Source organism: Pseudorca crassidens, chromosome 3 (genome assembly GCF_039906515.1).
Source record: "Pseudorca crassidens isolate mPseCra1 chromosome 3, mPseCra1.hap1, whole genome shotgun sequence".
Lineage (NCBI taxonomy): Eukaryota > Metazoa > Chordata > Mammalia > Artiodactyla > Delphinidae > Pseudorca > Pseudorca crassidens.
Window position 1 is genome coordinate 64,224,518 of NC_090298.1, and position 27,375 is coordinate 64,251,892.

Consider the following 27,375-nt stretch of genomic DNA (forward strand, 5'->3'; position numbering starts at 1 on the left):
CTGTTGGTGTGTAGTATAGGCTTTGTCTTGTGCTCTACTGTTTTCAAACATTCTGTTAAAGAATCACAGATGCTTCAGCTGATTTCAATGATAAGAATTTTTGTTATATGGGCTAGAGTTCTCTTATACTACATTAATGATTTAAAATACTTATTCATTTAACACATACTGACTGAGTTCCTATTTAGCCCCAGGTAGTGAAGCAGAGTATTAGGACAGAGAGTGGGAAGCAAGACAGAAATACCCCTGCCCTTAGAGAGCTGGTGGTCTAGCAGAGAAGATAGTTTATTACAATACAGCTTGGTCAGGCTAGGGTACAGGAGACCAGGTGTCATGGAGCACGTAGTAGGTTGACCTAACCCAATGTAGGGGGAGCATTTGCGAAGTTTCCCAGGGATGAAATACTGACTGAAGAGAGTGAGTCACTGCAGGCCAGGGAAATGGAGAGGAGTATTCCAGGTCAGAAACCAGCATGGTAGAGTCTGGGAGTGAGGCAGGGTGGGTTCAGGGAACTGAAAGATGTTGAGGAAGGTTGGGACATAGAGTGTAAAGAAAAAAGTGTCAGAAATAAGGAAGAGGCCAATTTGTTTAAAGCCATGTTAAGGAATTTAGATTTTTTTTTTTCCCTAAAGGATTGAGAATACTAGCAAGAGAATGATTAAAGCTGGGGAAAAAAGTGAACTCTGTGTGTATGTGTGTGTGTGTGTGTGTTAGTGTGTTACATAGAATTACATTGTCAAAGATAAACAGAGCTGTATACTACCTCACACTAATTAAAGTGGCAAGGGTGGTTTTATTCAGTAATATTATTGCATAGGGAAAAGAGTCCAGCTTGAACTGAATTCAACTTCAGTTTGTACAGAGGTGACTGGGTGTCTTAAAGGGAAAATGAGGGAGTAGGGAGGAGTGGTGGGTGTGGGCAGGTTCAAGGAAGTGGGAACAGAAAAATTGAGAAAGGGGTTTGGTTAGTGTGAGACCCTTCTGCGTTTATTAACTGGCAACTGTTGCTAATACCCTCCCACAGGGACTGAGAAGGACAGTGAGAGTTATCTCCATGAATGTTTGCATTTCAATGAATGTTTGCATTTCAATGTTTGCATTTCACGCAGCTCTAGGTGGTAGAAGATTTACCTCTTAGAGGGGCAGAGAAAGGATTTATAATTGCAAGCTTTCTGAAGTAACTGCTCTAAGAGAAGGTTCGGGGTCTATCTGCCTATCACCACGTTTTGGCTGGAACAAGTACAAATTCTCTCTTGGCAGTGTTGTGCTTTTGTAGGCAGGCACTTTAAGGGGGACTGGGGTCATCCCAAGAATGCAGCCTTGAGCAGTTAGAAGCTCTGCTGGCTTTTGTTCTGGTCTCTTAGTGGGGAGGGTAAGTGAAGTCATTTGTGCTGAGAGGGTTGCAGTTGTTATAGGCCAAGGTTGGGGCCTAGTCAAGAAGAGGGCTCAGAGGAGCCTGACTAGAATTTAGTCAAGGAGGGAGTCTTTGTCAGCACAGAGGAAAATTATCTGGTGATGAGATGAAAGAATTAATATGTAGGGAATAGTTAAGTGAGAGAGATTGTATCAGAGAATGAGATGCCTGACTTCAAGATTTCAGAGGTAGTGTTCTGGGTGAGGGCAAGATTCTAGGTATGGCCATGGAAGGTGAGTAGCGGAAGTGGAGAAGGTCTTCGGAGATGAGGAGATCAGGGAACAGCATTTGAGAAAAAGGCAACCATATGCACATTGAAATCATCTAAAACAACAGGATTTGTAGTGGAAGGTGAAGGTGGTCCAGGTGTCAGAGATTGTGAGGGATGGAGACTGGTGACCTGGAGGTAGATGTAGATGCCTGTGGTGAAGACAAGCAGAGATGGTAAAGCCCTGAGGAAGCAGATATGGGAGAACGTTTGAACCCTGAGATACATGTGACAGGATGTGGCAAAAAGCTCATCCTTGAAATGAGAGGACTGCAGGGGAATAACAGCCAGCTTTCAGTCTAAGTCAGCGTATGAAGGAAATGTTAAGCAAGGAAGTTAGAAACATAGAACTATTGGGGAATTTTTCAGAGGATAGTGAGAAAATTGAAATGTAGGGGAGCAGTTGGAAATTAGGTCAGAGAAAGGAAGCCCAGGAGAGCAAGGGAGTTGGGAATATCACAGAGTATTCCATCTTGGGCTGTGAGCAAGGGTGACAGAGATATGAGCCTGGTGAATTTGGTTGACCACAAGGGTGGTGAGTGAAAGGAAATGCTTCAAATTACATCAAGTTTAACGATACATTCTGATATTGCCGACTAAAAAAATGCATGCACAGTGTGAGAGTTGTGAGTTGAGTTTTATGTGGGACAAAATGAGGACTATAGCCTGGGAGACAGCATTTCAGATAGCTCTGAGAAACTGCTCCAAAGAGGTGGGGGGAAAGGTCAGTGTTACATATGACTTTAGTGAAGGGGGTGTGTGTGGTGAAGTACACGTTTTCGCGGAGGCTTGCTGCTAGTCACAAGGAGCAGATGTCACTGTTAATGATTTTAGTGCTTTTCTAGATATGAGGAGATGCAAGAATTGGGCTCAAAATGTCCTCCTGAAAACGTCTAACTATCTGAAGGCCTGTTCTGCCAGTTTTTCCCAGAGCACAGAGTGCCTTATTCCTGATCTCCACCCTGAAATCCTTCCAGGGTGTGTTGAAGGTCAGCGGTTACAGTGGTTTGTGACTTAGTCCTTGTAGAGGCAGATGGCAAGTGGCAATTTTTCGTTGGCAATATCATCCAAAGACTTGTAGGAGTACATAACCAGATCCCCAGTGTCTGTAAACATGTTTATTCTCATTAGGGAATTTGTAAGTTACTTAATTTATCAAACCAAGTTAATAAGTACTTGGAAGTACTTATTACAGGAAGTCTCTGTGAACATAAGAATTTCTTTTTCAGTTTCCATAATACCAGTAGGGTGTTACTTTTCTTGAGAAAGTAATAGAGTTGTACCATATAGTACCTTGGTTTACTTATAAATCACTTGAAACATCATTTCCTGTTGTTATTCTCATCCCCCAAAACACCAATCAAGTATGTTATTCTTGACATTGAATTTGTTTTTTCCTTTTTTTATTCTTTTTTTCCCCCTCTTTTAAGTAACGTATTACACTATTTAAAAAAGCAAGATTTGAGAAACTAAATTAGCCTAATTACAGGAATGTTTCAAAGAAACGTTGAACTCTTACTTTTAAATTTTTACAAAATAAGTGGAGTGATTTATTCCAGCAAGCACCTCAGAATATTCCAGAATATTCATTTCTTTTACATATGCTTTTTCTAACTTGAGTAGGAGTTGATATAGAACTGTTGCTATGGTGAAGTGCATTCTTTTTTGCAGGGTATAAATTTCTATATAGGGATACTGTTGAAAAAGAACTTACTATGTAAAACTCAATTTTAAATATTTTATAGGTGTTAATTATAAAATACACTCTGAAAATAATTTCCTGAAAGTCAGGTGGCATCGTTGCTTTTGATAGTCATGTAATTTTAAGAAATGGTCTTTTGCACATGTAATTATACTTTTCTGGATTCTGTATTATATGAACTCATTGTAATGCTTCTAAACAAGCCAACTTACTGCCTGCTTTTCCTCAACCGGTTTTAAGAATACTCATTTTTTTTCACATTTCACAATCTTGCATTGATTTATGAATTTTTTACTAGCATTGTTTTATGAATATTTTATTCTTACAGATTTTGACACAGTTACTTTGTGTCAATATTGTACTTGATTTCAGGCTTACAAAGAAGAGACACAATACCGCTCTAATTTGGTGGGAGGTAGATCCAATTAAATTAACACTGATGGAGTACTTATAAAGGCTATGAGGGAACTAACGGATTATCCAGTAGAAAAATTGGCAACAGACTTCAACAGGCATTTCAAAGTACAGGATATCCGAATGGTCAATAAACAAACTGACATTTTTTTTTTAACCTGCTACATTGGATTTTCTGGCAGGAATATAACAAAGAATCAAATAGAAAGGAACTGTGACTTTGAGGTGCTTGTGGGACATTTGGTGGAGATCCCAAGGTGAAGGTGGATATAAAAGCCAGGAGAGAGGGCTGAGCTGGAGTTAGGGATTTAAGAATCATCACGATGCATGTACAGGGAGTTTAGATTCTGGGTCTGTCACTCAGGGAGATTGTATAAAAATGTAAAGAAGGCTGAAGAAAAAGCCCTCTCAGGCATGACATAGAGGAGTCATTTCACTGAAAGTGGGTTTAGCTGAACAGAATTTTTCAAGTATCTTTTAAATATATCCCTACCTAATTTTTAGCATTCAGTTATTGTTTCATCTGAACATCAAAAAAAATAGAAATACAAAACATTTTAAAAAACAAGGTGTATATTCCTTTTTATCCTTTAAGACCTGGCTCTGCCTCCTCTTCTAGGAAACCTTGTTTGACTTCTGCAAGCATAATTGAAAGGAATACGCTTTTAAACCCTCCCTTTTTGGTTCCCTTCCCTGACTCATTACATAATCTGAGTATTTGTAGACTTAGCAGCCACTGAATCTGCCCACCTCCAGTTTATTCTCCACTCTGCAGCCACAGGGCTTTTCCTAACCTGTCATATCACTCCCTTATTTGAATTAATGCTTAAAATTCCAGTCGTATAGTTCCCAACGTACTGCACCACTAAGGGACTTGGCAGATGGTCTTCCCTCTGCCTAGAATGTCATCTTCCCCCACACCGTCCGCACCCACCTCCCACACACCCACCTCCCACCCCACATGCCCTCCAGCTCCTGCTTTTCTTTAAGTCTGGTCCTGGTGTCACATCCCGCACTAAAGCTTCCCTACCAAAGCTGGGATGGGTACCCCTGTCACATACCCACAACACTCTGTATTTCTCCCCAGTTTAGTCTTTATGCCACTAAATTGTAATTGCCTTTTTTTGGTTTGTGGTTCCCAGTGGATTATAAGCTTGAAGAGAACAGGGACTTTGCTTCTCTGCTTTAGTTATAATCCTACTGTCAATCACGGCTCTCTGGCACGTAGCAGGCATCTAATCAGATTTGTTAAATAAGGATTAACTTGAAGTCTTGAGCAGTCTCCAAGTCTTACTCCAAATCTGTGCTTTTTTCTTCTTCACAAAATGTTATTTTTCAGGATGTTATATGGGAAGTTCACAACTTACACAGTAATTATACTGTAGAACTAGAAAGGGACATTAGGGATCATTTAGTGTAACCACCTCTTCATACTTGTGAGTAAACCAAGGCCCAGAAAGGGGAGTTGACTGCCAGGGGTTAAGTTGAATAGTCTTGAACTATTTCCCAAAACATGAAAGTATACTAAGGCAAGCCAGTGCTTTCCAACCTTTTTCACTTCGCAGCACACCAATAAAATGATGCTAGTGCTGGTACACTGGCATAAAACGAGAAGGAAAAGGTTGCTCAGAGCAAAAGGAGGTTGTCCTGGGAGCTCTGACTGCCCCAGCTCCACCTGCCACTTTGAGGGTCAGCATCTTGGAACACCTGTAACCTGTGAAGCAGACCAAGACAGTTTGCCAAAACATACTGTTACCAACCAGGGTTCTTAGCCTCCTTAATCAATAGAAATTGATAAGAGGCCAAACAAGAAATTCAGGCAAGGCTTTATTGGGGCCCCTGCCTCAGCAAGGAGGAGCGAGAACAAGCAACAGTTTCTCTGGCTCACTCAGGGAGGCCAAGCTGTTTCCTTATATGGGGTGAGGGTAGGGGGTGTGTCCAAGGGATGGGCTGGAGAGTGGCTTAGGGGGTTCGCCCACCCCTTTGGTGGTGCTGTATGCAGGGGGCATGCTCAGTACCCTGCTTTTGCTCCTGGCTCTTCAGAAGTGGCAGTTCGGTTTTTGGTCTCTTTGTATGTTGTTATCCAAAATTTACCCCAACTGCGCATTCATGCAGTTGTTTTTAGTCTCACATAGTTTCTTTGTATTTTGTTTCTCGAGGAGACGTTTGTCCAGGTGCAAGCACTGCAGCAAAGGGTCCCAGGTCCCAGCCTGTCTCAGTACTGCTTGGGAAACGCCACCATAACCCACAGAAGTCTCAGGATTGTTTACTTTTTAAACCAAATGACTTCGTAATGGATGGATTTTTTTATAGCAGTCCAAGGTGGAGTTTTTAGTTCGTGGTTTTTTTTTTTTAATATAAATAATATAACTTTACCTTTTGGGAGGGAGAAAGGGAAAAGTGTGGTTGGTGGCTTCTAAATTTGTAAGAGGGAGGAAAATGAGTCAAATACGCACAGCAGGAAGATTCCCAGGAAGTGCTCGAACCCTGTGGATCTCTGTCACCCAAGGGAAATCCACAGCCCAAGTATTCTAGAGTGGGGCAGGATGGTCACTAGAATCCTGGTCACAGTTTCTTACCCTGAGATCAAGAAGGTGCCTTAGAACCTACTACTATGTGGGCACATAGTAGGAGCTCACATATTTGTTACAAGAATGATACTTGAAACTAGTCAAGTTGAGGTAGTGTGGGAGGAGAGCAAAGACCACAAACTTTCCATTTCCTCTCTTCTCCCAGAACAAATACTCCCAGAAATGCTTGTTTTGTCTATATAAATGTTAAAAGTAAGAGTGATTACAATAATGTGCATACCCTGTTGACTTTGTACCTAATGACAAAGCAGAGCAACAATAATGCATACCATAAAATATGTTTGAGTTGTAAGCTTAATTTAATTCTATGGCCAGATTATTCTCATGATTCTGCTATAAATGTGTTTTCTTTTTAATCGAAGTTTAGTTGACTTACAGTATTTTATTAATTTCAGGTGTACAATATATTGATTCAGTATTTTTATAGATTATTCTCCATTTAAAGTTGTTACAAAATAATAGCTATATTTCCCTGTGCTATACAATATAGCCTTGTAGCTTATTTATTTTACACATAGTAATTTGTATCTCCTAATTCCCTACACCTATCTTGCCATTCCCCTGTTCCCTCTCCCCACTGGTAACCACTAGTTTGTTCTCTATATCTGTGAGTCAATTTCTATTCTATTATATTCCTTCGTTTGCTTTACTTTTTAGATTCCACATGTAAGTGGTAACATAAAATATTTGTCTTTGTCTGACTTATTTTTCTAAGTGTAATACTCTCTAGGTCCATCTACATTGTTATGAATGGCAGAATTTCATTCTTTTTTACGGCTTAGTGTTACTCCATTTTATATATATGTACCACATCTTCTTTATCCATTCATCTGTTGATGGACACTTAGGTCTCTTCCATATCTGGGCTATTGTAAATAATGCTGCTGTGAACATTGTGGTGCATGAATCTTTTCAAATTAGTGTTTTTTTGTTTTCTTCAGATGCATACCCAGCAGTGGAATTGCTGGATCATATGGTAGTTTTATTTTTAGTTTTTTGAGGAACCTCCATACTATTTTCCATAGTGACTACACCAATTTACACTCCCACCAACAGTGTAAATGGGTTGCCTTTTTCAGCATCCTCACCAATATTTTTTATTTGTAGACTTTTTGATGATAGCCATTCTGACAGCTGTGAGGTGATATCTCATTGTAGTTTTGATTTGCATTTCTCTAATGATTAGTGATGTTGAGCATCTTTTCATGTGCCTGTTGGCCATCTGTATATCTTCTTTGGAAAACTGTCTATTCAGGTCTTCTGCCCAATTTTTAATGCGGTTGTTTGTGTTTTTGATGCTGAGTTGTTTATATATTTTGTATATTAATTCCTTATTGATCATATCATTTGTAAATATTTTCTCCCATTCAGTAGGTTGTCTTTTTGTTTTGTTGATGGCTTTCTGTGCTGTGCAAAAGCTTTTAGGTTTAATTAGGTCCCATTTGTTTCTTTTGGCTTCTGTTTCTTTTGCCTTAGGAAACTGATCCCCAAAAATACTGCTATGATTTATGGAGTTTTATGATTTCAGATCTTTAATCCATTTTGAGTTTATTTTTATATATGTTGTCATAAAGTGTTACAATTTCATTCTTTTAAATGTAGTTGTTCAGTTTTCCCAGCACCACCTATTGAAGAGATTGTCTTTTCTCCATTGTATATTCTTGTCTCCTTTGTTGTAAATTAATTGATCATTAGTGTGTGGGTTTATTTCAGTGCTCTCCACTCTGTTCCATTGATCTTTGTGTCTGTTTTTGTGCCAGTACCATGCTGCGTTGATTACTGTAGCTTTGTAGTATTGTCTGAAGTCTGGGAGGGTGATACCTCCAGCTTTGTTCTCTTTTGTCAAGATTGCTTTGGCAACTAGGGGTCTTTTATGGTTCCATATAAATTTTAACGTTATTTGTTCTAGTTCTGTGAAAAATGTCATGGGTATTTTGATAGGAATTGCATTAAATCTGCAGATTGCTTTGGGTATTATGGACATTTTAACAATATTTTTTCCAGTCCATGAACACGGGATATCTTTCCATTTCTTTGTATCACCTTCATTTTCCTTCATTAATGTTTTATAGATTTCAGAGTATAGGTCTTTCACTTGGTTAGGTTTATTACTCGGTATTTTTTTTCTTTTTGATGCGATGTTAAATGGATTGTTTTCTTGCTTTTCTCTTTCTGATAATTCACTATTGGTGTATAGAAAAGCAACTGATTTGTTTATATTAGTCCTGTATCTTGCAACTTTACTGAATTCATTTATTAGTTTTAATAGTTTTTTGGTGGAGACTTTAGGGTTTTCTATGTATAGTATTATGTCATCTGCAAATAGTGACAGTTTTACTTATTTTCTTCCAATTTGGATGCCTTCTATTTGTTTTTCTTGTGTGATTGCTGTGGCTTGGTCTTCCAATATTATGTTAAATAGAAGTGGTGAGAATTGGCATCCTTGTCTTGTTCCTGATTTTAGAGGGTAAGCTTTTAGCTTTTCACTGTTGAGTATAATGTTAGCTGTGGGTTTATCATATATGGCCTTTATTATGTTGAGATATGTTCCCTATATACCTACTTCGAGAGTTTTTTATCATGAATGGATTTTGTCAAATGCTTTTTTTGTGTGTTTTGAGATGATCATGTGATTTTTATCCTTCCTTTTGTTAATGTGGTATATCACATTGATTTTGTGAATATTGATTCATCCTTAAGCCCCTGAAATAAATTCAACTTGATCATGGTGTATGACCCTTTTTATATATTGTTGGGTTTGGTTTGCTAATATTTTATTGAGGATTTTTGCATCTATATTCATCTTAGATATTGGCCTATAATTTTCTTTTCTTTTTTTGTAGTGTCTTTGATTTTGGTATCAGGGTAATGGTGGCCTCATAGAATGAATTTGGGAGTGTTCTGTCATCTTCAGTTTTTTTTGGAATAGTTTGAGAAAGATAGGTATTTGCTCTTCTGTGTATGTTTGGTAGAATTCCCCTTTGAAGCCATCTGGTCTGGACTTTTGTTCACTGAGAGGTTTTTTAAATTACAAATTCAATTTCACTACCAGTAATTATATGTTCAATTTCACTCCTAGTGATCATTTGTTCAGATTTCTTCTTGATTCAGTTTGGAAGGTTGTCTCCTTCCAGAAATTTGTCCGTTTCTTCTAGGTTGTCCATTTTGTTGGCATATAACTCTTCATAGTATTCTCCTATGATTTTTTGTATCTCTGTGATATCAATTATTATTTCTCTTCTTATTTATTTGGGCCTTCTCTCTTTTTTTTCCTTAATGAGGTTTATCAATTTTGTTTATCTTTTCAAAAAATCAGCTCTTGGTTTCATTGTTCTTTTCTATTTTGGGGAGGGTGGTTGTCTCTATTTTATTCATTTCCTCTCTGATCTGTATTATTTCCTTCCTTCTTGTGGCTTTGACCTTTGTTCTTCTTTTTCTAATTCCTTTAGATGGTAGGTTAGCTTGTTTCTGTAACATTTTTCTTGTTTCTTGAGGTAGGTGTGTATTGCCATAAACATACCTCTTGTAGCTGCTCTTGCTACATCCTATAGATTTTGGAGTGTTGCATTTCCATTTTCATTTGTCTCAAGGTATTTTCTGATTACCTCTTTGATTCCTTCATTGATCCATTGGTGTCTTAGTAGCATGTTGTTTAGTCTCTGTGTGTTTGTGTTTCTCCCATTTTTCTTCCTATAATTGATTTTTAGTTTCATATGGTTGTCATTGAGAAATGCTTGATATAATTTCTACCCTCTTAAGTTTGTTGAGGCTTATTTTATGGCCTAGCATGAGAACATTCCATGTGCAGTTGAAAAGAATGTGTATTCTACTGTTTTTGCATAGAATGTCCTGTAGACAGCTGGTCTAATGTGTCATTGGAGACCACTGTTTCCTAATTGATTTTCTGTCTGAATGATCTGTGCATCCATGTAAGTGGGTGTTAAGGTTCCCTACTATTATTATATTATTGTCAATTTCTCCTTTTATGTCTGTTAGTATTTGCTTTATATACTTAGGTGCTCCTCTATTAGGTTCATATATGTTAGTGAGTATTATAGCCTCTTCTTGTATTGATTCCTTTATCACTATATAATGCCCTTTTTTGTGTGTTTTGTTATAGACATTGTTTTAGAGTCTGTTTTGTCTGATATAAATATTGCTACCTCCACTTTCTTGTTGTTCTATTAGCATGAAATACCTTCTTCCCAACCTGACTTTCAGTCTGTGTGTTTCTTTAGCTCTGAAGTAAGTCTCCTGTAGGCAGCATATAGATGGGTCCTTTTTAAAAAAATCTCAGTAGCCACACTATGTCTTTTGACTGGAGCATTTAGTTCATTGACATTTAAATTGATTATTGATAGGTATGTACTTATTGGCATTGCCATTTTGTTACTTGTTTTCTGGTTGTTTTTGTAGTTCTTCTCTGTTCTTTTATTATTTTAGTTGCTTCCCTTTTGGCTTGATGATTTTTCTTTGTGGTATGCTTGTGTTCTTTTCTCTCTAGTTTTTGTTTACTTATTGTAGGTTTTTGATTTGTGGTTACCTTGGGATTTATTTATGTTGACCTATAACTATATCTACTTGTTTTAAATTGGTAGTCATTTAAGTTCAAACACATTCTAAAAGATGTGTTTGAACAATTTTTTACTCCCCTGTTAGAGGACAGTGGGAATGAAAAGTCCCACCCAGGGCTTCCCTGGTGGCGCAGTGGTTGAGAGTCCTCCTGTCGATGCAGGGGACACGGGTTCGTGCCCCGGTCCGGGAAGATCCCACATGCTGCAGAGCGGCTGGGCCCGTGAGCCATGGCCACTGAGCCTGTGCGTCCGGAGCCTGTGCTCCGCTACGGGAGAGGCCACAACAGTGAGAGGCCCGCATACCGCAAAAAAAAAAAAAAAAAGTCCCACCCAACTGAGAAGGCATCCTGAGACCAAACGATGAGGCAGGCAGCCCCATATAATCAATGTGTCAGTTTATTATAGGGTAACTTACTCACAGGGTGCAATTGGGATTGAGGAGACAGTGATAAGGAGGCATTCGTAGGTGCAGTCTGCACTGCCGAGGGACCATTGAGACAATTTTATAATTGACCTAGGGTGTGGGGGATAGGTGTTTGGAAACAGAATGTGCATTCCTAAATTAAATTTATGAATGGGTAACTAGTCTTGTGGGCACTAGGAATACATCAGTGAAGGTTTTCATCATTGTTTGGGGACTAACAGAGCATAGAGGCCACCTGATCCTAATTATTATTAAACAATATCTGTTAACTCAAAGCCCTTAACGACAGAGGAGTGATTTACTGCATAGTACAGTCCTGGGTAGTGTCAGTGGAAGGACAGGAGAGACTCTAAGGGCCCGAGATGGCATCAGTTAGCCTAACAGCTATATATCCCCTCTCCCACATTTTGTGTTTTTGATGTCATATTTTACATTTTCATGTTTATCCCTTTACGGTTGTTCATTGTAGTTATAGTTCCTTCTACAATTTTTTGTCTTTTAATCTCATGCTAACTTATTTGAGTGGTTGATCCTCAGCTTTTACCATATATTTGCCTTTACTACTGGGACTTTCCTTCTCTATAGATACTTACTCCATGTTATAGTCTCTTCCACTTAGAGAAGACCTTTGAACGTTCTTTTAGGGTAGGTTTAGTATTGATAAACTCTTAGTTTTTGCTTGTCTGAGAAGTTCTTTCTCTCTCCTTCAGTTCTAAATGATAATCTTGCTAGGTAGGTTATCCTAGTTTGCAGGTTTTTCTTTTTCAGCACTTTAAAAATATCATACCACTCCCTTCTGGCCTGCAAACTTTCTGCAGAAAAATCAGCTGATAACGTTATGAGGGTTCCCTTATATATGACTGTTTTTCTCTTGATGACTTTAGAATTCTCTCTTTAACTTTTGCCATTTTAATTATGGTATATCTTAGTGTGGGTCTATTTGGGTTCATCTTGTTTGGGAGTCTCTGTGCTTCCTATACCTGATTATCTGTTTCATTCTTCAGGTTCAGGAAGTTTTCAGCCATAATTTGATCAAATATACTTTTGACCCCTTTTTCTCTCTCTTCTCCTTCTGGGACCCCTATAATGCAAATGTTGGTTCGCTTGATGTTGTCTTAGAAGTCCCTTAAACAGTTCTCAGTTTTTAAATTTGTTTTTCTTTTTGTTCTTCTGATTGGGTGATTTCCATTATTCTATCTTCCAAATCAGTTGTGCATTCTTCTGTATCACCTAGTCTGCTATTAATTCCTTCTAGTATGTTTTTCATTTCAGTTATTCTTAAGTTCTGACTGGTTCTTTTTTATACTTTCTTGGTCCTTGTTACAATTCACACTGTGTTCCTCTATTCTTTTGCCTAATTCAGTTAGCATGCTTATTACTAATGCTTTAAATTCTTTATCTGGCAAATTACTTATTTCTGTTTCCTTAGTTGTTTTTTCAGAGGTTTTCTCTTGTTCTTTTGATTGAAACAAATTCCTTTGTCTTATTATTTTACTTAACTTTCTCTGTCTGTGTGAAATTAGGTGAAACAGTTACCTGTTGTGGTCTTGAAGGGGTATCCTTGTGTGGCAGTGACCTTATATAATCTGAATGTGCCCAGTGCCTTTGGTGGGAGAGCTAGATCTCACGTGAGCATGAGTCACATCTTTCCCCAGGGTGTGCTAGAAGCCATCACCTTGGTAGGCAATGGGATTGGAGGTGGAAGGCCCAGGGCCAGAGCCAAGTGAGAGCTGGAGCTTCTCCTCTGCTCTGTGGCCAACACCACCCTACTGGGGGCAGGGACAGGTCCCAAGGTGCAGGAGCAGAAGCCCTGAGAGTTGGGTCCAAGCTGGCTCCATTCCCTCAAAGTGTGTGCTCTTGCTCTCCCCACTCCCGGCACCAGTACCCTCGCCCCAGAAGGGAGCAGTGCTGGAGCAAGAGAGTCTGGGTGCGGGCTGTTGGCCTCAGCCACTGTCAGATCCTGAGACTGCTTCTGGTGTGCTGCCTCTGTAAGTGCCAGTAATGGCTGCCCCTGCCCTGTTCAGATGCTGTTCCCAGTCTGAGCCGCCTTTTTGCTTTACAACTGAGCACTCCCCTCGGCTGCTGCAGCTCTCACCCTAGTGTGGAACTGCGCCGTAGAGCAGGCAGGGCCATTGTGGGCACTTGGCCTAGATCTGGGCACGGGCTGTGGTGGTCCTGGCCACAGTCAAAGCCCAGGACCACTTCTGATGTGCTGTTTCTGTCAGCACCAGTAACGGCTGCTCTTACCCCATTCAGATGCCATTCCGGGTCTGGGCTGGCAGTCCCTTGCAAGTGAACATTCTCCTCAGCTGCAGCAGCGCTCACCCTAGCATGGAGCTGTGTCACAAAGCAGGTGGGGCCTGAGCGGGTGCTTGGTTCAGACTAGGGCATGTGCTGGAGTGGTCGCAGGAAACCTTCCAGAGTCCAGTGTAGTTTCAACTTGCTTTCTGCACCTTGTTTCAAGAGTAAGGAAGTTTGTGTGCACTCTTCGGGAACGTTGTCTAGGTTTCTTTCAGCCTTCCTGTTAGTCCCACTGGCTTTCTAACCAGCTAAGGGGACTCTTCTTCCCTGTGTTGGACCCCAGGGCTGGGGCGCCCAATATGTGGCCTGAACCGCTCACTCCCCAGGAAGGATCCCCCTTCTCTTCTATGTCCTTTCCCAGGGGCATAGGTCCTGACCTGATCGCTTCTCTTCCCTTCCTACCTGATTCTTTGTGGATCTTTCTTTTTGTTTATTTATTTTTGTTTAAAACAATATTTTTTATTGTAATGTAGTTGATTTACAGTGTTTCACGTATACAGCAAAGTGATTCAGTTATATATATATACGTATATGTATATATATTCTTTTTTGGATTATTTTTTGTAAAAGGTTATTAGAAGATACTGAAAATAGTTCCCTGTGCTATACAGTAGGTCCTTGTTTTTTATGTATTTTATATATAATAATGTGTATTTGTTAATCCCAAATTCCCAATTTATCCCCACCACCCCTTCCCCTTTGGAACTATAAGTTTGTTTTCTGCATCTATGAGTCTATTTCTGTTTTGTAAATAAGTTCATTTGTATCCTTGTTTTTGATTCTCTCTGTGGATCTTTCTTACAGCTTTGGTTGTACAAGAGTCTTTCTGCCAGTCTCCAGTTTATCCTCAGTGAGAATCACTATAAATGTGTTTTTCACATAGCATTATCATCATATATTGTTAATGATTGGAGGAAATATTAATGGCATTTGAATGTTATTTTCTATCATTTCTGTCTTCTCGTGCTCCTTTCTTCCTGGATCAACTGCTTTTTTTTTTTTTTCTAAATCAACAGTTTTTTTAAAACTCTTTTTTTAATTAATTTTTTTTTATTGGTGTATAGTGGATTAACTAATGTTGTGTTAGCTTCTGCTGTACAGCAAAGTGAGTCAGTTATACATACACATATATCCACTCTTCTAGATTCTATTTCCATACAGGTCCTTTCAGAGAATTGAATAGAGTTCCCTTGCTAGGTTCTTCTTCTTATTATTATTATTTATTCTATATATAGTAGTGTGTATATGTAGGTTCTTTTTTTTTAACATCTTTATTGGAGTATAATTGCTTTACAATGGTGTGTTCGTTTCTGCTTTATAACAAAGTGAATCAGTTAGACATATACATATGTTCCCATATCTCTTCCTTCTTGCATGTAGGTTCTTATTATTTATCTATTCTATATATAGTAGTGTGTATATGTCAATCCCAGTCTCCCAATTTATTGCCCCCCTTCCCCCACTGGGAACCACAAGTTTATTTTCTACATCTGTGACTCAACTTCTGTTTTGAAAATAGGTTCATTTGTACCATTTCTTTAGATTCCACATATAAGTGATATCATATGATATTTGTTTTTCTCTTTCTGACTTACTTCACTCTGACAGTCTCTAGGTCCATCCACATCTCTACAAATGACCCAATTTCTTTCCTTTTTATGGCTGAGTAATATTCCATTGTATATATGTACCACATCTTCTTTATCCATTCCTCCGTTGATGGACATTTAGGTTGCTTCCATGTCCTGGCTATTGTAAATGGTGCTGCAATGAACATTGGGGTGCATGCATCCTTTTCAATTATGGTTTCCTCTGGATATATGCCCAGGAATGGGATTGCTGGATCATATGGTAGCTCTTTTTTTAGTTTTTTAAGGAACCTCCATACTGTTCTCCATAGTGGCTGTATCAATTTACATTCCCACCAACAGTGCAAGAGGGTTCCCTTTTCTCCACACCCTCTCCATTGTTTGTAGATTTTTTGATGATGGTCATTCTGAACAGTGTGAAGTCATACCTCATTGTAGTTTTGATTTGCATTTCTCTAATGATTAGTGATGTTGAGCATCTTTTCATGTGCCTCTTCGCCATCTGTATGTCTTCTTTGGAGAAATGTCTGTTTAGATCTTCCACCCACTTTTTGATTGGGTTGGTTTTTTTTGATATTGAGCTGCATGAGCTCTTTGTATATTTTGGAGATAAATCCCTTGTCAGTTGCTTCGTTTGCAAATATTTTCTCCCATTCTCTGCGTTTTCTTTTTGTTTTGTTGATGATTTCCTTTGCTGTGCAAAAGCTTTTATTAGGTCCCATTCATTTATTTTTGTTTTTAATTTCGTTCACTCAGAGGTGGATCAAAAAAGATCTTTCGGGCTTCCCTGGTGGCGCAGTGGTTGAGAGTCCACCTGCCGATGCAGGGGACGCGGGTTCGTGCCCCGGTCCAGGAAGATCCCACATGCCGCGGAGCAGCTAGGCCCGTGAGCCATGGCCGCTGAGCCTGCGCGTCCAGAGCCTGTGCTCCGCAACGGGAGAGGCCACAACAGTGAGAGGCCCACGTACCGCAAAAAAAAAAAAAAAGATCTTTCTTCAATTTATGTCAGAGAGTGTTCTGCCTATGTTTTCCTCTAAGAGTTTTATAGTATCTGGTCTTACATATAGGTCTTTAATCCATTTTGAGTTTATTTTGTGTATGGTGTTAGAGAATGTTCTAATTTCATTTTTTTTTACACGTAGCTGTTCAGTTTTCTCAGCACCATTTATTGAAGAGACTGTCTTTTCTCCATTGTATATTCTTGCTTCCTTCACCATAGATTAAAAATATGGAACACTTCATGAATTTTCTTGTCAAGGGTAACTGCTTTTTAAAGTGTTCTGACCTGTGCAGAATGTTCCTCTTCTCTTTTCCTATCTCTTACTCATCTCCAGTGATTGAACTACTCAGCCTTCAAGACCCAAAATATGCTACTGCCTCCTTAGAGCCTTCCCCATCACTGTGGCCAGAAATAATTTCTTTCTATTCTAGCACTTTCTCTATTCCTTTTTTAAAAAATTCTTATCGTGTACTACTTTTTGGTACATGAGTGTAGTGAGAAAGTGCCTGACTGTGATGGGAGATGTAATTTCAAATCCTGCTCTGCTGTTAGTTTACTGTCATCTCAGATAGGCCACCATACTCGCTGGGTCTTGATTTCTTCATCTATAAAATGAAAGGGTTGGGCAGAGTAACAACTAGCTCTCAGTGGAACGTAAATTGGGAAGCATGTAGATGTTGGAAGGATTTGGACTTTTATCTTGGTATCTCACCATACAGCCTGTACTCCTCTCCAGCCTCATTCTCCCCCTTTCTGTTTGGAGTTTGCCTTGGGTTAAAAGTGCAGGGATTTGGCTGAGAGCTTGTCTGGATGAAGCTTTCACTGAGGAGTGTCTTACTGTAACGTGCCACTGATTGACGTTTTCAGGGAATAAAGCACTTTGATACCGTTGAACTTTTTCAGCAGTCTGCAGCTATTATAAAAGTAGTTCTACCATGATTCCTTTTTTTTTTTTTTCTCGGTACGCGGGCCTCTCACTGCCGCGGCCTCTCCCACTGCGGAGCACAGGCTCCGGACGCGCAGGCCCAGCGGCCATGGCTCACGGGCCCAGCCGCTCCGCGGCATGCGGGATCCTCCCGGACCGGGGCACGAACCCGTGTCCCCTGCATCGGCAGGCGGACTCTCAATCACTGCGCCACCAGGGAAGCCCTACCATGATTCTTTTTAAAGGATAGATGTCAACATCTGTACTTGTCAAGGAAGAAAGCAGTTTTTGCAGAAAATTAGGTGATACTCAAGTCTTGGAAATTAACATTGAACAATTTTATCTTTTTTTTTTTTTTTCTGCTATGCATCTCCTGACTTCAGGGATATTCTGACTGATCATCGCTGTAGTTTACCCAGTGAGAAATCCAAGGATGCTGGCTCTGAGCTAGAGCAGCACTCTCATTTAGTGGTGACTGTGATTTCTTGTCACTGAGTAGGGATTCCCTTTGAGACATCTGTCAGGGTGGTCTTCACTTAGCATCCCAGTTCTACTACTTAGTAGTTCTGCATTACTGGGCAAGGTAATAGTTAGCTTCCCCAAGCCTTTCTTTCCTCACCTGTAACATGAAAATACAGTGATACTAGTATTACCCCATGAGACTGTTATGAGAACTGGATGAGATGACGAATATAAAATCTTGAGCACAGTGCCTGGCACTTGTTGTCTATGATTTTCTTATGATACCTTGAAGTTTACCTTTTTTTTTTTATCTTTACCTCTTTTTTCTCCCAAAGAACATGGCATTAAATGTGGAACTTGATTAGCTATCTTAAAACTTACTGATTTAAATTCAGTGTTTTGACTCTTAGTACACAATACTAAGATCTTATGACATGCTTTCCAGACATTGCCAATACTAAGGTAAAAACTTTAAAGAATGAAATTCTAGCCTCTCCAAAGGTTCATCAGAGTAATAGATGCTATCCAGAAACAGTCCCCTTGGTGCAATACTTCACCTTTTGTTCCCTGTCATTCATCCATCCATCCACCCATCCATGTGTGGTTTCTTGAGAACTTGCTCTGTGCATGGCATCTTGCTTGATGCTATCACAGGTTTGGGCACTGTCTAGGCCAGTCCTGTTGGGTGCATTACTAGTAACTTTAGTAGGCTCCAGAGTGGGTAGTGGTTTTTTGCCAACTTTTGGCTTCTGGCTATTCTGTTAGAACGCTTACTCATCCAAACTGGTCTTCCAGATAGATTTAATGTATCTTTCATATCTGACACCCTTTGATGTGTGGTACCTCAAATACATATGATCCTCACTAAAAGATAGATAAACACATTAAATAGGTGAAATTCCTTGATCATGTATGTACTTGCTATGTCATCTTGGGAACTAGAGAGGAAAGGCAGTCACATATCCCTGACTAGTTTTACAGAGAGTACAAATGACTTTTTGAAATGTGAGTTCTGTATACTTTATAAACTTGGGTTATATATTAATCTTTTTGACCAATCTTTATAAAGTATTCACCTATAATTTCTTTTTTTTTTTTTTGCGGTACGCGGGCCTCTCACTGCTGTGGCCTCTCCCATTGCGGAGCAACAGGCTCCGGACGCGCAGGCTTAGCGGCCATGGCTCACAGGCCCAGCCGCTCCACGGCATGTGGGATCTTCCCGGACCGGGGCACAAACCCGTGTCCCCTGCATCGGCAGGCGGCCTCTCAACCACTGCGCCACCAGGAAAGCCCTAGATGTATCTTAATACTATATAAATATTTTCGTATATACTTAAAATTTACATAAATATGTGCCACTGAACCTATCTTATTGTATTCTACCTTGTAAATAATTGTTTTAATAATTGTACAAAGTAGATCTTTTCATTTTCCTAGTGACAGACAATTTCTATTTTTTGTCTATTACGAATACAAACAGTTATTAGAGTGAACAGCTTTATAAATGTCTTTTTGAGCGCTTGTGCATTTTCCTAGATTTCTGAAAGAGGAATTGCTGTGTCATATGTACCAGTATATGGACTCTTTAACATCAGTTAAAGCGTAAATATTTCCAAAATTCCTGTCCACATTCTTGCCAACATGCTATGTAAACAGACTTTTAAACTTTTTGATGGTATGATGAAAGTAAAAAGTTATTTCTTAAAATTATTCCTTCAAAAGTTTTCACTATGGATATTTCTTTATTTTTTCATATGAATGTAAGGAATAGGTCCCTTGAAAAATACTGCTGATTTCATTTTCCTTTCCCTGATTAACATGTTTTTGGCCTTTCATGTTTCTTTTTTTTTTATAAATATCATATTCATGTCCTTTGCCCATTTTTCCATTGTTTTGGTATTATTAATAAGTAGGAGTACTACTTCTTTGTTATATGCCTTTTCATTTTGTGTTTGATGACTGCTTTTAACAGCGGTTTTAAAAATTTAATCAAATGTATTAGTCTTTTCCTGTATGATTTATATTTTTGTGTTGCTTTTCCTGTCTTGTTCAGTAAATCATTCTCTACCTTCATGTCATTAAGTCGTTCTCCCATGTTTTCTTCTAAAAGTTTAAGATTTGCTTTTCACATTTCTTTCTTTCATCCATCTAGATTCGATTTAGGGACTCTGTGAGATTCAAGCCTAACTCAGTTATCATATGGATACCCAATTGTCCCACCATTGTTTATTGAACCATGGTATCTTTTTTGCTTATTTATAAAATAAGCAAAATACCAAGTGCCATGTATACGTTTGTGTCCGGGCTTTCTGTTACTGCTATGTTTACCTGTGCCTAAAGCAATATTGCACTTTTAATTACTATAGCTTTATTACAAAGTCTCCTCTCACAATTGTGGTTCTTCAAAATTGTATTGACTTTCCTTTGTTTTTTGTTTGTTTGTTTGTTTTTAATCTATCAAAGAAATTTCAAAATTAACTTCTGGAATTGTATTGCTTGGTAGATTAATTTGTGAGAATATATTCATTTCCTTTTTAAAATAACCTTTATTGAAATATACAGAATTATGCACAAATCATAAGTGTACAGCTTAGTGAATTTTCACAAAGTGTACCCATTTAAGTATCCCAAAACCAGGTTGAGAAGTAGAACAATAGAATGGAAATGAACACATTCTAAAAGCTCCACTTGTAGAGTATGAGAGGGCCTCCCAGCAGCTACCTCCCCCCTGAAAGTTAATCACTGTCCTAATATCTTTTACCAAAGAATAATAATTTTGGTTATTTTTGCTTGTTTTTGAGCCTTATATCAATAGAGACATACAATATATACTCTTTGTGTCTGGCTTCTTTGATTCAACATTGGTTTTATACAGTTCATCCATATTTTTTGCGTATTATTTATTTCCATTTTCATAGAGAATTTCATTGTATAAATACATGATAACTTTTCTGTTCTATTGATAAACATTTGAGTTACTTCCAATTTAGTACTATTATGAAAAGTATTACTGTGAACATTCTTTTACATTTTTTTTAATATACATCGTATACATTTCTGTTAGACATGTACCTAAGAGCAGAATTGTTCAGATATGTTTACTTTCAGCTTTAATAGATTCTGCCAAACAGTTTTCCAAACTAGTGTTCAGTTTACTTCCCCAGTAGCAGTATATAAAAATTCTAGTTGTTTTGCATCTTTGCCAAAGCTTAATACTGGCAGTTTTTGGTTTTAACTTTAGCCATTTAGTGAAATGATGTGGTCTCTCTGATTTGGTTTACATTTTCTTAATGATTTGAAGTAGAATGTCATCTTACTGGCCATTTGTGTTTTTTCTCTTGTCATTCATTAATTCATTACTTCATTCATTCATTCATTCACTTAGGCTGCATTGGGTCTTTAGTTGTGGCACTGCGAGGTCTTTGTTGTGGTCTGTGGGATCTTGCACTGCAGCACATGGGCTTCTGTCTAGTTGTGGCTTGCAGGTTTTCTCTCTGTAGTTGTGGCACATGGGCTCCAGAGCACGTGGGCTCCGTAGTTTGCGGCATGCAGGGCTCTCTGGTTGAGGCGCTCAACGAGCTCAGCAGTTGTGGCGCATGAGCTTAGTTGCCCCATGGCATGTGGGACCTTAGTTCTCCAACCAGGGATCGAACCCGCGTCCCCTGCATTGCAGAATGGATTCTTTACCACTGGACCGCCAGGGAAATCCCTCTCTTGTCATTTAAAAAAATTTTTTTCAGCCATATTTCTTGAGGTTGTCTTTCTTTTGATTTGTGGGAGTTCATTATGTATACTGTATTCAGGTCTTTGGGAAATAGTACATATATCTTTTATTCCATAATTTTTCATTCTCTTAATTACATCTTTTAATGAATAAAAGTTCTTAATTTTAATGTACTCTAATTTTCAGCGTTTTTCTTTACAGTTAATTGTGATTCATGATCAGCTTATGAAATCTTCGTCTACCCCCAAGGTCATATGTTATTGTCTAATAACCTTATAGTTTTTCCCTGTCTTTCAAATCTATAATCCACCTGGAATTGATTTTTATGATGTAACTTAAGAAATCAAGATTTAAAATTTTTCTATATGGATATCTTTTTGACTCAGCACTAGTTATTAAAAGGAACATCCTTTGTCCACTGTGCTACAGTGTCACTTTTGTTGTAAGTCAGGAAACTGTATACATGTCAGTCTGTTCTGGACTGTATTCTGTTCCACTGGTCTATTTGTGTCTGTGCCGGAATCACACCAGTTTAATTATTGTAGCATTACAATATTGAGCCTTCTAGTCTATGAACGTGGCGCTTTCTTTAATTTACTTAGGCCTTCTTTAATTTCTTTCAATAATGTTTTGTAGTTTTCTCTTTAGAAGTCTTGGTCATTTTGTTAGGTTTATTCCTAGGTATTTGATTTCTTTTGATACTATGGTAAATTATATCATTAAATTTTTAAAATTTGTAATTAATAGTTGCTAAAATGTAGAAATAAAGTTGGCATTTGAATACTGAACTTATGCCCAGAGCTCTTGCTCAATTCATTTGTCAATTCTAATAATTTTCATAGATTAATTTAGATTTTTCTGGAAACACAGTTTTTCCTGTATGTCATTATTCCTTTATGTAGGAATAATGACAGTTTCATAATTTCATCATTTTCTTTCCAATTCTTATACCTTTTATTTCCTTTTCCTGCAATTTTTTAAATGAATGGATATTGAATTTTATCAGATGCTTTCTGTGTATCATTGGAGAGCATCATGATTTCTGTATTCTGTTAATGTGGTGAATTACATTGATTGGCTTTTGAATATTAAACCAACCTTACATTCCTCAAAAATTCTAAATGGTTTGTATATCCTTGGATTGTCTTATTAATATTTTATTAAGGAGTCTTGCATATATTATATATTTATGGATGAAACTGACCTGTATTTTTTTTTTCTTGTAATGCTCTTGTCAGGTTTTGATGTCAAGATTATGTTGGCTTTCTGAAATGATTTGGGAAGAGTTCCCTCTTGTTCTCTTCTCTAGAAGAGTTTTTGTAAGATTGGTGCTATTTCTTTCTTATATGTTTACAAGAATTCAGTGGGGAAGTTATCTGGGTTTGGGGTTTTTCTTTTGGAAGGGCTTTTAATTACAGATTTAATTCTTCAATAGGTATAGGATTATTCAGATTTTCTATTTCTTGTGTAATTTCTGTCAATTTTAAAAAAGAAATCTGTTCATTTAATTTGAATTTTCAAAACATTTCATATGCCAAATGTTCATTTGTTTATAATAGGCTTATTATTTTTTAACATCTGTAGGAGAATTTTAAAAATTTTAATCATAAGTTTTATCATTCGACCTGTACCAAGTTTGTTTCCTTTGCTCTTACTGTGCTAGGCCCTTTCTGTTCCAAGAAACACAGATTCACTCAAGTTCCTTCAAGTAATGGAGATTCATGAGGCTCATTATAAAGCCATATGTAATCCTAAGAGAAAGGAATCACACAGGAAGAGCAAGATCTCTAGTATACCTTGGCTTTAGGGAGACTGGAAATGTATGGTTAATAAGGATATGGGATATCTTTAGAGATGGGAACAGGTTTACTTTTTAATACCTTTAATAGTAAGACTTTCTAATGCTTTACTCTAATGCCCCCATTATTTGCATGAAGTTTCTTATTTCCTCTTGGCTCTTCTGTATTTTTTCTTTCCCTGCCCTACCTTTTGGTTACTCATAACTTCTTACTCATGGTCCCCAGTGCCTTGTAGCCTCATTTTGTGTTTCTTTTCAACCTCTTCTCCAGTTTGACTGAACCTCTCCTTGGTTCTCGATTTCACCTCCCAAGAGATTAGTTGATTAGTTTCAGAAGACCGGTATGTGAAGCCACCTCTTAGGCTGTTGGTCAGTTACCGATTGGTTACTCTTGACCAGGCAGGTATTGCCAAGAGTGGTGGGTCCACATAGCATAGCACATGGATGCCTTAGGCTAACTCCTCTGTAGAGGGCTGCAGCTGGACAGTTTCTCTTAGGATGAGTCTATACATGGCAAGTGCTAGAATTAGTTAATACAGGTAAGTTCTAGAAATTAAATCATTGCAAGTGTTGCAGCTTTTCTCCCGTTTTCACTTATTCTGGTGAAATACCAGTGAGTAATTAAATCCTGATAAAACCAATATCTAGAATTTGGTATTATCCATCCCTTTAGCAGTTATCCCTCTTTAACTGAAAATATTCATGTGCTACCAACCCAGATTAGGGCTTTCTGCAATTAGATGTGTAATACCTATAATTTTAGTATGGACAAATGGAAATTGATAGATTTTAAATGTAAGTAATATAAAAAACAGACATAGGCAGATTAATGATTATTTAAAGAGAAAGCCATAGTATTTATCTCGTTTAGGTTGCTTCTTGTTATTTCCTTTTTTAAGTCCAGAAACAACCATGTGTGCTGCTAAGACTTCACTGTTCTGTAATAGCACAGGTCAAGTTGAAGACAAAGAGGTCCTCTTTCCTTTTGTGATACTTAATGGGTGACATATTTAAACACCACACCTTAATCTTTTGCCTAATGCATTCTCATTTATGGAATAAATTGTAACTATTACATAGAAGCCCCTCTAGTACAATAAGTGAAATTGCTTTTTAATTTTCTAGGGGGACTCAGAGAGAGTAATGATAATTACTGGACCAAACATGGGTGGAAAGAGCTCCTACATAAAGCAAGTTGCATTGATTACTATCATGGCTCAGATTGGCTCCTATGTTCCGGCAGAGGAAGCAACAGTTGGAATTGTGGATGGCATTTTCACAAGGTAAAAACATTAGTTCTATTTGAATATATTTCTGACAATAAATCAAGCCCACATCGTCACATGAATTTTCTTCTTACGTACATAGTTAGGTGAACAGATTTGCTATATAGGATTTTGCTATTTAGAATTTCGGAACTTAAAGAAATCATTTCATCATGAAATTAATATCAGAAGAGACCTAGGAGATCATTTTGTCTGGTCATTTTAAACTTGTTGTTAGTTACCGAGTTCTTTCTTAAAGGAAATTATTTGTAGAAGTTGAAAATTAAACAGATAAAAGCAGATCTGCTCTGCCTTAATCAGAGGTAGAAGGCTTGAACCTAAATGTCCATCGACAGATGAATGGATAAAGAAGGTGTGGTACATATATACAATGGAATATTACTCAACCGTAAAACAGAATGAAGTAATGCCATTTGCAGCAACATGTATGGACCTAGAAATTATCATATTAAATGAAGTAAGTCAGACAAAGACAAATATCATATATCACTTATATGTGGAATCTAAACAGTGATACAAATGAACTTATTTACAAAACAGAAACAGACTCACAGACTTAGAAAACAAACTTATGGTTACCAAAGGGGAAAGGTGGAGGGAGGGATAAATTAGGAGGTTAGGATTAACATATACACATTACTATATATAAAATAGATAAACAACAAGGACCTACTGGACAGCACAGGGAACTCTATTCAATACTCTGTAATAACCTATATGGGAAAAGAATCTGAAAAAGAATAGATATATGTATATGTATAACTAAATCACTTTGCTATACACCTAAAACTAACACAACATTGTAAATCAACTATACTGCAATATAAAATAAAATTTTTCTTAATTTCAAAAAAAAAGAGGTAGAAGGCTTGGAGACTTGGCTTCTAGGCTCTATAAAGCAGTCTGCAACCTAGTCTACCCTCCTTATTTTTATAGGTCGGGAACTGACAACAGACTGGAAAAGGCACTGGCCCAAGATAATTTAATTCATATTCTTTTTTGCTCTAAGGACATAACATGCAACTGGCTAAGATTTACCCTCAACCTTTAAACCTAAATTGCATGCCATATTAGGAATATAGGTGAAATATCGTGGTCTCACCAATTAGGATTCATAGTTTAATCTATTTACTCAGATTTATCAGTTCTTAAAATATTATTTATACTTCTTATACTTACATTTTTAGAAAAAGGTAAATATAGTCTATAGTGTATAGTCAAAGTATATGTGTAGAGTGTCTGATTTATTTTCCTGCTTATTTAATATTTGACCCTTGAACACATCAGAATATATCACATGCTAAGGTTCATGCAGTTGAGTAGACATTAAAACACTTTAAGGCTTGGGTTTTAATCAGAGAATGAACAAAGCAAAGCAACCTAAATTCTGTTGGGTTGGCTAAAAGGTTTGTTCCTTTTTTACCGTAAGATGGCTCTAGTAGTTCTTAGCTGTCTTTAACTTCATTTGAAACAATTTTGTTAGATTTTATTGTGACAGCTGTCACATCAGCATGCATTTAAAAAAAACATCAAAATTGGTGAATTTTTGTGTAGCCATTTTAATATTGAAGATGGAAGAAGAAAGCAACATTTTCAGTGTATTATGCTTTATTATTTCAAGGAAGGTAAAAAGGCAACTGAAACGCAAAAAAAGATTTTGCATGTATGGAGAGGGTGCTGTGACTGATCAAATGTGTCAAAAGTGGGTTGTGAAGTTTTGTTGTGGAGATTTCTTGCTGGACAATGCTCCACGGTCAGGTAGACCAGTAGAAGTTGATAGCGATCAAATCAAGACATTCAATGAGAACAATCAACATTATACCACGTTGAGATACCCGGGAGATACCAGGAGATACCAACATACTCAAAATATCCAAATCAAGCATTGAAAATCATGTGCACCAGCTTGGTTATGTTAATCGCTTTGATGTTTGGGTTCCACATAAGTTAAGTGAAAAAAACCTTCTTGACTGTATTTCCACGTCCAATTCTCTACTGAAACGTAATGAAAATGTTGTGTTTTTAAAACAAGTTGTGACGGGCAATGAAAAGTGGATATTGTACAATCATGTGGAATGCAAGAGATCGTGGGGCAAGTGAAATGAACCACTACCAACCACACCAAAGGCTGGTCTTCATCCAAAGAAGGTGATATATTGTGTGCATCGTGGGATTGGAAGGGAGTCCTCTATTATGAGCTCCTTCTGGAAAACCAAACGATTAATTCCAACAAGTACTGCTCCCATTTAGACCAACTGAAAGCAGCACTTTATGAAAAGTGTCCATAATTAGTCAACAGAAAATGCATTGTCTTCCATCAGGATAACGCAAGATCACATGTTTCTTTGATGACCAGGCAAAGACTATTACAGCTTGGCCGGGAAGTTCTAATTCATCCACCGTATTCATGAGACACTGCACCTTCAGATTTACATTTATTTCAGTCTTTACAAAATTCTCTTAAAGGAAAAAATTTCAATTCCCTGGAAGACTGTAAACAATTCTTTGCTCAAAAAGATAAAAATTTTTGGGAAGATGGAATTATGAAGTTGCCTGAAAAATGGCAGAAGGTAGTGGAACAAAACAGTAAATATGTTGTTCAATAAAGTTCTTGGTGAGGGCTTCCCAGGTGGCGCAGTGGTTGGGAGTCCACCTGCCAGTGCAGGGGACACGGGTTCAGGCCCTGGTCCAGGAGGATCCCACATGCTGCAGAGCGGCTGGGCCCGTGCGCCACAGCTGCTGGGCCTGCACTCTAGAGCCCGTGCTCCACAACAAAAGAAGCCACCGCAGTGAGAGACCCGCGCATTGCAATGAAGAGTAGCTTGCACCCGCGTACAGCAACGGAGACCTAATGCAGCCAAAAATAAGTAAATAAAATTTAAAAACAAAAAGTTCTTGGTGAA

General features: G+C 38.0%; 1 protein-coding gene across 4 annotated transcripts in view; it reads left to right on the top strand.

Annotated features, from left to right (window-relative positions):
- MSH3 (mutS homolog 3) overlaps nucleotides 1–27,375 on the top strand; it is a 181,068-nt gene that overhangs the window by 122,446 nt on the left and 31,247 nt on the right. For all 4 annotated transcript variants that reach the window (XM_067731131.1, XM_067731132.1, XM_067731134.1 and 1 more), the window contains exon 20: nucleotides 24,312–24,469. In XM_067731131.1, the coding sequence (XP_067587232.1) occupies nucleotides 24,312–24,469 (158 nt within the window). The remainder of the gene's footprint in view (nucleotides 1–24,311; nucleotides 24,470–27,375) is intronic.